Genomic DNA, 12,491 nt, shown 5'->3' with positions numbered 1-12,491 from the left:
CTTTCGTCTCCTGCGATAGTTTACTGGTATCCTGCCTAACGGAGTTACCACCGACTTCCATTGCACACTCCTTAATGATGACCACAAGATTGTCGTTCATTGCTTCAACACTACGGTCCTCTTATTGAGTTAAAGCCGAATACCTGTTCTGTAGCTTGATCTGGAATTCCTCCAAGTTTATTCCTCCAACCAAGTTTATGAGCGCATTAAAGAACATTTACGCTCACACCTGCGTGCCACTTTTGTAAATGAGAGATGCCTGCGTGCTACACGCAGGCCTTGCAGATAATGAACAGAACCATCATTGCGCGGGGTGGGTAGGCTCACTTTCATTTGACTCGCCCTCGTACATTAGAAATGCGAAGATACAATGGAATATACAAATGCTAAGATACAGCTTGATAAAGCGCAAAAAATTGCCACTGGAAACAAAGTTCACTGCACGTATACACAAAACCTCGCAACAAGATATCTAAACATGCGTATAAGTTTCCAATAAATCTATGTATCTTAGAAAAAGTCATGGTATATAATGGGTCAAACAAGGCAAATAAACATGTTGCGCAATCACAGATTCACAGAATCCTAGATTCCGCTCCAATTCCAACCACTCCCCCCGATGTATCACGCGCGACGGAAGGCGTGGCGCGCTTGCTCCCCGCTTTTCTTCTTTGCGCACACAAGACTGAGCCACCATCATCGGCTCACCCATCGCCCCCCCCCCCCAAACAAACACACACACACGCTTTCATTCGCACATACAGCATGCGGCGCGCTGTCACGATGTTATCGCCCTTAGACTTTATGCGGAATATGAGGGTGATGGCGACGGCAGGAATGCGCCTAGAGTCTCCATATAATTGCTATTGCAGTAATGTAATGAGCACCCGGCAGCTGAAGCGTCCCATGGTCCATTACTTTCCGCAAAAGAAGTAACAAAATATAACTTGCACCATGCGACAATTCGCTGCGCCTTAACATTTTGTTTTTCCTTTTGTGGGGCGGGGGAACCGTAAAGAAAAAAAAATACGCAAAGGAAAGTATGTTGCTGACAATCGAATGCCTACTTTGGGCAACTAATGTGGCTATTAAAGGGATATCGAAGAAAGCACAAGAAGCTCGGTTCACCAAGAACCATGTGAATACTGCTCGGTATCCTACACTGGCGAGACAAGACTTTCTGGAGAGGTTGCGCTCAAGCGAACGCGGTGCGATCTGTCGAGTCCCCACATTGATGGCGGCGAGCGACCATTGTTTCTTTTTCTCGTCTGCTAGCTAGAAAGCGTCCAAAAACTCTGCCAGGTGAAAATGCACTCGGCCAGAGAAAACCGAAGGCGCACAGAAGTGCGCCGCGCAGTGGTCGGGGCAACACGTGAAAAACGCATGCGCTCTGGCTGGCTCTGGCAGCCCCCGGGTAGGGGAGCGAGAACAACAAAATTGAAGAGGCTCAACGTGGTCTTCGCGATTAAAAGTCATAGTATAAAAAATAAATAAGAACGTAGTTACTTTGGCTGGCTTTAGCGTCTTCACTGGATGCTTTCGCGCAGGGGAAAAAAATTGATATTTTTTTATGTGACATGACGGCACGAATGAACCACCACAACGCTTCGTCTCATCGGGCCTCGCTGCGGGCTTTGTCAACTTGTCTGATAGTGCGTTGATTTGGCTAGTCTCGTTGTATGGCCCGATGTGCGACTTTGGAAAAGTTAATGCACCTTTGGCGTCAAATATTTATGGGAACATTAAACTTACAAAGTTGCGGAATTCAAAATATAAAGCACACGTTTGGAAATGTCAATGCACTTTTCAGATCAAAAGTTTAAGAGAGCTTTATACCCATAAAGTTTCGGAATTGACATCCACGCGCTCCGTAGATTCCATGATAGGGTGTAGAATCCGCAGCCTCCGCGAGATGCCCCGGCGAGCCCGTTCGCCATCAAAACGTCCTTGAAACTTAGAGCTCGGATGGGGCTGCTTGCGTTACGTGACTCCCGGTGCATGGGCGTTGCCGCGAAATCCAGCCCAGGTTCGCAATTTTTGCGGTGAGATGGCTTTTCGAGCATGAAAAATACGTTCTAGACAAAATCCAGAATGATTTTCTGCGCCGGGGGTTGTTTGGTCGGCGGTGCATGGACAGCGCGAAAAAATTTAGGGGGGGCGGAAGCCCCATAAGCCCCCCCCCCCCCCCTGGCTACGCCCCTGCATCTGAACTACTGGATCATACAAGGGCTTAAAAAAACTGTTGCGTTGTTCTTTGTAGCTCACCAGGACAAGAACAATAAATTTTGCCAAAATGCTAGAAAATATTTGACAAGAAAATTGAACGCGGAGAAAGAGTTCTCAAGTTCATGAAACCTGTGGAAATTTTTTTAGCTATATTTGTGACGGTCGAAAAAAATGCTGGCTGATTTGGCGTGGAAGGACCCATGTGTTACACTGGTCATTCAATATGTGGCCAGCAAACTCTTACATAGGCTGTAGGCTCCGGTGCGTTTGCTCAGAACCTGGTGTTTCTGCGTAAGAACCGCAGCTTTTCGGCTCTAAAATCATTCGGAGCAGTCCTCACTTAGACTGGCTTCTTTCCCACCCATTATCTGATAAGGGCAGTTATCCCTTATATAATTTATGTTCGCACGGAAACGAAACTTCAGAATTTTGAATAGTGAATTCTCGGATCGAACACGAGCAGAATATCAAAGATTATCCTATTCGTATTCAAAAGTGCGAATGTTGGCTAACCCCTAGAAAAAGTTTAGAAGCACGGCTCTCCGTCGCAGAAGTGAGCTGCTTGACGGTGGGGACTGGTTTCGCTGCCTTTCAACAACTCAAAGTGTCGACAAGCCCAACAAAAATTGGGAGGACGCTTAAGCTTCCCCTTTAAGAGTAGAACGCGACAGCATTCCAAGGCCACTGACTGCTTTTCATGCTTCCCGGCAAGTGCAGCTTATGTAACCTAACGTTTACCAGGAAACGCTGGTGGCGAACGCTATGCACAAAGACAACCATTCTGGTAGAAACGCGGCCTTTTGCATGGGTAGATCTGTTATTGTTTCGCACGTTTAATATTTCAGTGCTATAAGAGCTAACCTAAAAAATGTGCTCTGTCGGTGTTTTTTATTTCACCGTTACATTTGTTTGTGGGCTGCCGTTCTCAAAATTCCGAAGAATAACTTTGTAAACAATAAAGGCAAGGTATATATCAGCTCTCGATAACGCCCCTAGACCAAGTTACGATTTCATCACAGTCTGATTTTGTCTCACTTCAGTGGGCCGACTCCTACTGTCGATCTCTTATGGATCGCCTTAGTACGTTCGCGAACCACCCAACAGTCGCTTGCGACGCCAACTCCGACAATTCCGCCTTCAAGGTGGCGTGCTACACCGCTACGTTTACCACCCAACAGGTCACCGGTGGGTCCCAGTTCTGCCTCGCTGCCTTCACCTGCGAGTATTAGAGGCACTTCACGACGACGTCACAGTCTGATTTCGTCTTGCTTCAGCGGGTCGACTCCTACTGTCGAGCTCTCATGGATCGCCTTAGTGTGTTCGCCGAACCACCCAACAGCCAAACGCTGGCATAGACAGAAACACAACCGTGCCCTCAAAAGACGAATTGTAGAGCTCACCCTGCGGAATATGCCTCTCACCTGGCTGACACTAACTGGGTGGACCGGTGCAACACAGCAGCTACACAAATGTCTGGTAAGAGTGTAATAAAGCGAACAGGCAGCATTCTAACAAGCAAAAGGATGGCCGTTTATTTCACAGTGCACTTATATATATATATATATATATATATATATATATATATATATATATATATATATATATATATATACAAGGGATCACGTGATCCGTACAAAAGAAATGCGCGCACTTGCTGCGCAGTGATATGCGACGTCACGCTATAACACTTCTTCCCCCTTACATTAATTCCGAAAGTCACTGGATTGGTATCTGTTCGGGGGATGTCGCACACGTGCACTACGACGAAGAGTATGCAGCTCGGCTGTAGATGCAGGGTCCGGCTGGTCCGAAGAGCCGGGGGCAGCTGTTCCGGGCTTGGGTGATTGAGATACTGGAAGGTGATGATTTGCAGACTCAGTCGCGCCTGGGACCGCGACAGGTGGCGTGGCAACTGGCTCACTAGACATCGGAACAGACGGATGAGCTGCGTCTTCCGAGGCTGTAGGAGCAGTTTGTACTGGCGAGGAGCTTGAGGAACCCGGGCTTGCGTAGCGGCCTCTGATGTGGTCCGCATGCGTAAATCGCACCGTCTGCGATACTTTCACCAGATAGGTAACGGGACTAACAACCTGCGTCACGACACCATCGTCCCACGACACTCTTTCACCTCGCACAGTTTTCACCCATACAGCGTCCCCCACAGCAAAACATCGCGGAACCCCATGCGACACATCATTGTGTTCTTTCATGCGCTGTTGCTGCTCCCGCATGGAGCACGTAAAATCTGGTTTTAGCAGAGAGCTTCACCCGTGGCTGTCTTTTCAAAAACAATTCTGCCGGAGTCTGGCCAGTCGTACTGTGTGGATTATTCCGATAACTCATAAGATAGCTGTCCAAACGCTCCAAGAAGGAATGCTTCTTATAGCTAAGTTCGTCATGTAAGACCTGCTTCAATAGGGCTTGTTTGGTTGTCTGCACTAAACGCTCGGCCGCTCCGTTAGAAGCCGCATGATACGGCGGCGTCTTAACATGCCTTACACCGTTCACACTCAAGAACGTTGAGAATTCTTCAGAAATGAACTGTGGTCCATTATCACTCACAGGTACCTCTGGCATACCGTAAGCGGCGAACACACTACGTAACATCTCAATGGTTTTGCTTGCAAGAGTTGATGACGCAGGCCAGACCTCGATCCATTTCGAGAACACGTCGATGAGGACTAACCACGGCTGACAGCATAGTCGACGTGTACGCGTTGCCAGGGTTTTCTGGGATAATTCCATGGTTGCAAAGGAACCTGTGAAGCCGCATTCTGAACGGCCTGACACACCCGACACTGCCGAACGTAGCTCTCAATCGAAAGGTCGAGACCCGGCCACCACACAAAATTTCTTGCTAGCGCTTTCATGCGGCTAGCTCCCGGGTGGTCTTCATGTAATTGATGCAAGACCATTAGCCGAAGCTTATCAGGTATGATCACCCTTGAACCCCATGTTATGCATACTTGCTCTACTGATAGCTCATCGCGACGTGAATAAAATGGTCTCAACTCTTCGGAGCTCTGCGAAGGCCAACCATTTAGAATGAAGTGCGTCACGCGAGACAAGGTGGGATCACGTCTGGTAGCTTTAGCCACGTCATCGGATTTTAATGGCATGCTGTCAAAAAGCAAGAGACACTCGGGAGGCTCGTCGGCCGCTACAATAGGCCGTGGTAGCCTGGATAAGGCATCAGCCACTTCAACGTTCCTTCCTTTCCGATATCTTAGTTTATATCTGTACGCTGCCAAAGTAATTGCCCATCTTTGCATTCGAGCTGCAGCGAGTGGAGGCACCGATTTGTCTTGGCCTAGTATTCCTAGCAGTGGCTGATGGTCTGTGTAAAGAGTGAGCTCTCTTCCATACAAGTAGCGGTGAAATTTTTTTAACCCAAACATCAGTGCTAATGCTTCCCGCTCACCCCGAGCATAGTTCTTCTCAGCTGATATAAGTGTTCTGGATGCAAACGCCACTGGTCTCTCTTGTCCCTCTGCAGTCTCATGAAAAAGAACAGCACCCAACCCATACGACGAAGCATCACACGACAGAGCAATTGGTTTCGCTACGTCGTAAAAAGTGAGCACAATACTCTTGACAAGTAACTGCTTCGTAGCAGCAAAAGCTTCGCTACACTCCCGGGTCCACGACCACTTTTCGCCCTTGCGCAACAGACGATACAATGGTTCTGCCACGCAGGCAATGTTGCTTAAAAACTTTGCGTAAAAGTTTAACATGCCTAGATAAGCCTTTAGCTCAGTTTGGCAAGTGGGCTCTGGCGCTTCCGTGACCGCCTTTATCTTTTCTTCCGTGGGATAGATACCGTCTACGCACACAGTGTGACCTAGATAAGTCACAGTGTTCTCAAAAAAACGACACTTTTCTTCTTTCAAAGTCACGTTGTAATCATTAAGCCGCTGCAAGACTAGTTCCAACGTCTTTTGGCAGTCTGTCACGTTTTTTCCCGACACAATGACGTCATCTATGTAACATCCCACGTGCGGTATGCCCTTGAGCACCTCATCCATGAATGACTGAAAAATGGCTGGCGCGCTGGCTACCCCAAACGGTAAGCGCTGGAACTCGAAAAGTCCTATATGCGTATTAATGGTTAGCAGTGGTCTGGACTCGGAAGTAAGCGGAATCTGCTGATACGCGGATGAAAGATCCAACACACAAAACACCTTGCCATCCGCTATGGCAGAGTACAAGTCTTCCGGTCGAGGCAACGGGTAGTGGTCGGTCTTTAGCACGGGGTTAATTGTTACTTTGTAATCTCCGCACAATCTCAGCGAGCCATCCTTTTTCTGAATCACAACCACTGGCGTTGCCCAACCGCTTTGACTCACGCGGCGTATAACGCCCCTTTTTTTTGCAGCTTTTCCAGCTCCCTTTCTACGTTGTCTCGTAGCGCCTATGGAACGTTTCTGGCCTTGCCAAAGACTGGCGTACAGTTCTGAGTTAGAACTATCTTTGCTTCATAGTTCTTTACTACTCCGGGTTGCTTAGAAAACACCCCTGGGAACTTTTCTTTCCCTGCTTTCACTTTGCTAACGTCGCTTCCATTTACAGACAACACACTTTTCCAGTCAAGTCCAAGTCTCTCGAGCCAATTTCGCCCCATCAGCAACGGGAGCTGTTTGCCGTGATCTTTGACAATGATAACTGGCAGTCGCAAAGACTGGTTTCCGGTTTAAACGAACACGTTGCATTGCCCCTTCACTGGAATGGGTTCCCCAGTGTATGTTCTTAACGTTACTCGCGATGGCTCGCACTTGACATGAGGAAATGCGTTCAGCCTAACACTCTCAGGAATTAGGGTTACAGCAGCTCCCGTATCCATCTGCATGCAAATATCTTTCCCTTCTACATTTACTTGCACTTCATATCCAGAATGCACTGTATTAATAACATGGTACACATCTAATTCAGAGTCACTATCAGAGCAGTCCACCACGTTCGCAGTCGTTAGTTCCCTGCGCTTACTGGGACACATCTTCTGTAAATGTCCAATTTGTGAACAGCTGTGACACTGGACATTCTTATACCAGCAAATACTAGCGGCATGCGCTTTGCCACATCTTTCGCAGGCTCGCTTGCCGTCCTTGAACTTCCGAAGCTTCCATTTCTTTTCATTTCCCTGTCCTCTTATCGCCATGGTATGGAGCACCGCTTCCTTGCCTTCTGCCTGCAGTCACGCTGTTTGTCGCGCGAGCCTGCTCCCGGTCCAAGGCTATCTTGCACGCCTTATCAAAGGTTAAATTTTCTTCAGCAAACAAGGCGAGTTGCGTTTCTTCGCGTCTTATGCCTGCCACTAATCTGTCTCGCAGTGCGTCTTGCAGGAACAGACCGAAATCGCACTTCCTTGCTAAATGCTTTAAGGCCACTATGAAGTCTTCAACGCTTTCTTGTTCTTCTTGGGCTCGCCTGTTAAATTTGCAACGTTCAGCGATGACCGAACAGCTTGGGCTATAGTGCTTCTGTAACAGCACTGTCACCTCTTGAAAGGATTTATCCCCAGGAACGGCGGGTACTAGCAAGCTTTCCAGCACCTCGTACGTTCGTGGTCCTATCACGCTCAAGAATACGGCCAGCTTCTTTTCCTCTTTAATATCGTTTGCTGTGACGAAATGCTCGAAGCGTTCTAAATAGGATTCAAAATTCTGATCCTTCTCGTCGTACTCGTCTAGCTTCCCTAGCCGCGCCATTTCCAGTGAAGTGACTGTGTACTTATCGGTTCGCTTTCCCGATGACTGCGTTGGCTCGTTGCTGTGGTACCGACGATTTCATCCGTTCCGGGTCATGGCTGCCGCCGCTTTCCTTTCCATGGCTGTCGCCTGCCGATCGTCTGTGGTACTGCTTCCGTACTGAGCTAGTGGAAGCGGGCGGATCCCATCCTCATCGCCAGTGTAATAAAGCGAACAGGCAGCATTCCAACAAGCAAAAGGATGACCGTTTATTTCGCAGTGCACTTATATATATATACAAGGGATCACGTGATCCGTACAAAAGAAATGCGCGCACTTGCTGCGCAGTGATATGCGACGTCACGCTATAACAAAGAGCACATGGAGATTTTTCCGCCATCTGATTGACCCCTCACAATGAAGAGGAGAAACACAAAGACATTTACAACGTGCACTCCACAACTTCAAAGGCACCACAACACACCTGGCCGAGACATTACGGGACAAGTACTTGTGCCAGAAACAGGACCCCAAAGGCACGGAATATCGTTATGCAGGCAAAGATAATCCGGAGTTGGACCAACCGTTCCAACTCTACGACATCAAGGCGGCTCTGGCCAAGATGCGCAGGGGCATGGTGCCAGGTAGTGACAAGGTGACAGTCACACTGCTGGCCAACCTCCCTGAGCAGGCATATGAAGACCTGCTCGAACACATTAACGCAATTTGGAAAGGGGAAAAGCCGGTTCCCTTAGATTGGAAGACAGCACTGGTTACATTCATTCCTAAATCAGGCAAGGCAATAAACACAGACAACTTAAGACCTATCTCGCTCACATCGTGTGTGGGCACACTGATGGAAACGATGGTGCGCGATAGACTCTCAGAATATTTGAAACACCGTAACACCTTCTCGGACACGATGTTCGGCTTTCGCCCCCACAAGTCAGCGCAGGACATCCTGCTCCAACTTAACAGAGATGTATTACAGCCTATCGAGCACCCTCATAATGACAAGGTTATCTTAGCCTTGGACTTGAAGGGTGCTTTCGATAACGTTAAACACAGTGTCATACTGAGTCACCTCAGTGAGACACACTGCGGCCGCAACACTTTCAATTACATAGAAGATTTCTTGACAGATCGGGCTGCACTGATCCGTATTCAAGACACCCAAATGGACCCTATCAAATGGGCACGCGGGGCACGCCACAAGGCACGGTGTTGTCCCCACTGCTCTTCAATTTAGCTATGCTGCACCTTCCGGCACAGTTGAATGATATTGAAGGCATACGGCATGCGCTGTATGCTGATGATATCACGATCTGGGCCACCGAAGGCAACTTAGGGCACATGGAGGAGAGCCTGCAAGCAGCCGCACGGGTGGTAGATCGCAACGCGGAGCACTGCGGCCTCCAATGTGCACCAGAAAAGTCAGAATTTGTTCACTTTAGGGCTTCCCCTAAGGATAGCACAAACATCCACTTATCCCTCAGCAATGGTGCCATCCACGAGTCTAAGGAGATTAGAATTCTGGGACTCTTCGTACACCATCAGCGAAAGGTCGACACAACACTTGAAAAGCTCCGGAAGATTGGAGACCAGGTGGGTCGAATGATCCGCCGGGTCTCCAATAAGAGAGGGGGGTTACGAAGCAAGGATGCGGTGCGGCTCGCTCACGCTTTCTTAACTAGCCGCATCATGTATTCAGTACCCTACCTCCACTTGCGGAAGCACGATGAAGACAGGGTAGAGGTTATCTTCCGCAAAATGATGAAAAGGGCTCTTGATCTCCCGGTATCCACTTCCAACGGAGGATTTCTCGATCTTGGAATGGTCAACACCTTCCAGGAGCTCAAAGAAGCTCATCTAACAAATCAATACACAAGGTTAGCCCAAACACGATCGGGCCAACTACTTCTGGCTCGGCTACACATCCAATACGATTTTCACATACAAGAAAAAGTCAGAGTGCCAGAACTATGGAGACGCGCCATCCGAGTTCGACCCCTTCCAACCAAGATGGATAGAGAAGACCATATTCGACACCGCTAAGCTAGGGCGGAAGCTTTGGAGCGTCGCTATGGCAACAAACATGGAGTTTACTATGTAGATGTCGCTGGGCCAAGCCACGGGGGATGGTATACAGCAGCAGTCATACATCAGGGAACACAGGTGGATGGGCTCATTTTTCGTGCACCAGGTACAACACAAGCAGAGGAGGTAGCGATCGCCCTAGCTGCCTCGGACTCTAATTCTAAATATATCGTTACGGATTCGCGTGGCGCGTGCCGTAATTACGAGGCTGGTTGGGTCACCCTATTGGCCGAGCGAATGCTGAGAAACTGCAGCAAGGATGTCGATCCTACCCCCCGCTGTATAGTTTGGACTCCTGGCCATCAAGGCCTTCAAGGGAATGAAGCTGCTGATGCGGCAGCCCGAGCACTCACTTACCGGGCGTCCCCTTTTGCCCCTGAGGTCCTGGAACAAGAAGGCGAAATTGTCTTAACTTTCAAAGACATTTCTACCTATTATAAGGATAGCCATCGCCGGTACCCAGCCCCAGCTAAGGGACTGCAGAAAGCGAACGAACGCGTTCTCCTTCGCTTATACACCAACACAATGCTGTGCCCGGCAGTAATGAAACATTTTGATCCTGCGATCACTGGCAGGTGCCAACACTGTGGCGAGGTGGCTGACACTTATCACATGGTGTGGGCCTGCCAGCAAAATTCAGCTCTCACCCCCCACTCCAACGCTACCCGAGAGGACTGGGAGGCGGCCCTGCTTGGTTGCTCAGACCTTCAGGCCCAAAAGGCCTTGGTCAAGAAGGCCAGGCTGGCGGCTTCGACCAACGGGGTCCCGGACTAGGGACTCCTCCTATTATGTAGGGCTCCTGCGCGAGTCCACACCTCTCTTTCTTAATAAATGCTTTCCACCACCACCACCACTCAACAGCCGCTTACGGCGCCAACTTTGACAATTCCGACTTCAAGGTGGCGTGCTACACCGCTACGTTTACCACACAAAAGTTCAGCGGTGGGTCCCAGTTCTACCTCGCTGCCTTCGCCTGCAAGTATTAGGGGCACGTCACAACGACGTATCGGCTGGCCACTTAGGCATCCACAAGACTTACGACCGCATAAAGACCCGCTGCTTCTGGCCTGGCCTATCCACAACGGTGGCCGAATACATTGCCTCTTGTGCGTCATGCCAGCACCGCAAACGCTCGGCATCCCCTCCTGCCGGACGCACCTTTTGAATTTGTTGGTATTGATTTATATGGTCGCTTGCCGTCGACACCCTCCGGTCACCGTTGGATTGTCACTTCGGTCGACCATTTAACAAGATATGCCGAGACTGCCCCTCTGCGATCCGGTACCGCTTCTGAGGTCGCCGACTTTTTCTTGCGCTCCATGTGCGTCGGACGCCACACGCGGGCCGCCGACGCCGGATTTTCTGCGGCACGGGGTCCTTGACGCGAGTGTTTTAATAAATGATGGCAACAAAGACACGTCATCTTGTTAAAAAAAATTCAATGAAAACAATGCTGGCGGCACGCGAAAAAAGTTTTAAAGTTACTGAAAGGAAAGATCGCATTGATACGTGGCAGTGGCCTGGTATAGTGTTTGTCATCCTCAACGGAACTGTTTGCCGATCAGCAACGATGACAATGCAGAGATAATTCTTCGCAGAAAGCTCAGCCTAACACATATACTGGCTATAAATCTAAGGGAAAAAGAAAGACGAAGTATTCGTCCTGGTGTTGTTCTAATCAAGAGCTGTTGTCACCAAATATTGTAAGCACTATAACGTACTTCGTCGTTTTCATTTGTACATAGCCATCATCATCTTCCTTGTTCTTCGACTTCTTCGCGCGTGAGCTGGGGGCGTTGCCTTTTGTGGAATAAACAGCGCTGGACAACTCGATCGGTCTCGGTATTATAATATATATATTATAATACCGAGACCGATCAATTTGTCCAGCGCTGTTATTCCAAGAAAGGCAACGCCCCAGCTCATGCCCGAAGAAGTAGAACAGGGAAGATGATGATTGCTATGCACAAATGAAAACGACGAAGCACGTTAATAGTGCTTACACTAACTTCCCCCCCATCATGGAAGCGATCAGCCTGGCCGCAGATTAGAGGTTATCTTAACGGCGAGTGAAGGGCTTCATCAGCGAGACGTGAACGATTTCGGCATTCCGGCGACGCCGGTCAGTGACGGAGTGTACTGGGCGGACGAGATAGTTCACTGCAGATGTTTGCTGCACAACGGTGTATGGGCCAATGTAGCGTGGAAGGAACTTCTCACAGAGGCCTGGGGTGCGGACTGGAGTCCAAAGCAGGACTTGGTCTCCAGGGTGAAAACGTAGGTCACGACGTTTGTTGTCGCAGTAACGCTTGCGCTCAGCTTGGGTAGCTTCTGTGCTTTGCCGGGCGATTTGACGGCAATGTGCAGCTCGGGCAGCAAAATCTTCTGGAAGCGACGTGTTAGGTGAAGAAGGTGCGAAAAAGAGTTCTCTGTCGAATATGGTGGAAGGAGATCGTCCATACAGAAGGAAGAAAGGGCTGTAGC

The 12,491-nt window shown here is 49.1% G+C and overlaps 2 protein-coding genes across 2 annotated transcripts in view; one reads left to right on the top strand and one right to left on the bottom strand.

The window, feature by feature from the left end:
• Nucleotides 1-7,355: 7,355 nt before the first annotated feature.
• Nucleotides 7,356-7,931, bottom strand: LOC126519835 (uncharacterized). Its single transcript, XM_050169138.3, has one exon. The coding sequence runs from the start codon at nt 7,929-7,931 to the stop codon at nt 7,356-7,358; it is 576 nt and encodes a 191-aa protein (XP_050025095.2).
• A 601-nt stretch (nt 7,932-8,532) lies between these two features.
• LOC126519834 (intraflagellar transport protein 56-like) overlaps nt 8,533-12,491 on the top strand; it is a 160,914-nt gene continuing 156,955 nt past the window's right edge. The window contains 2 exon segments of the mRNA XM_072285704.1: nt 8,533-8,601; nt 9,183-9,515. Coding sequence (XP_072141805.1) covers nt 8,533-8,601; nt 9,183-9,515 — 402 coding nt within the window.

This window comes from Dermacentor andersoni, unplaced genomic scaffold, assembly GCF_023375885.2.
Source record: "Dermacentor andersoni unplaced genomic scaffold, qqDerAnde1_hic_scaffold ctg00000039.1, whole genome shotgun sequence".
In the NCBI taxonomy this organism is placed as follows: Eukaryota; Metazoa; Arthropoda; class Arachnida; order Ixodida; family Ixodidae; genus Dermacentor; species Dermacentor andersoni.
Note: the sequence above shows the minus strand (reverse complement) of the source record. Positions and strands in the feature narration are given on the sequence as shown.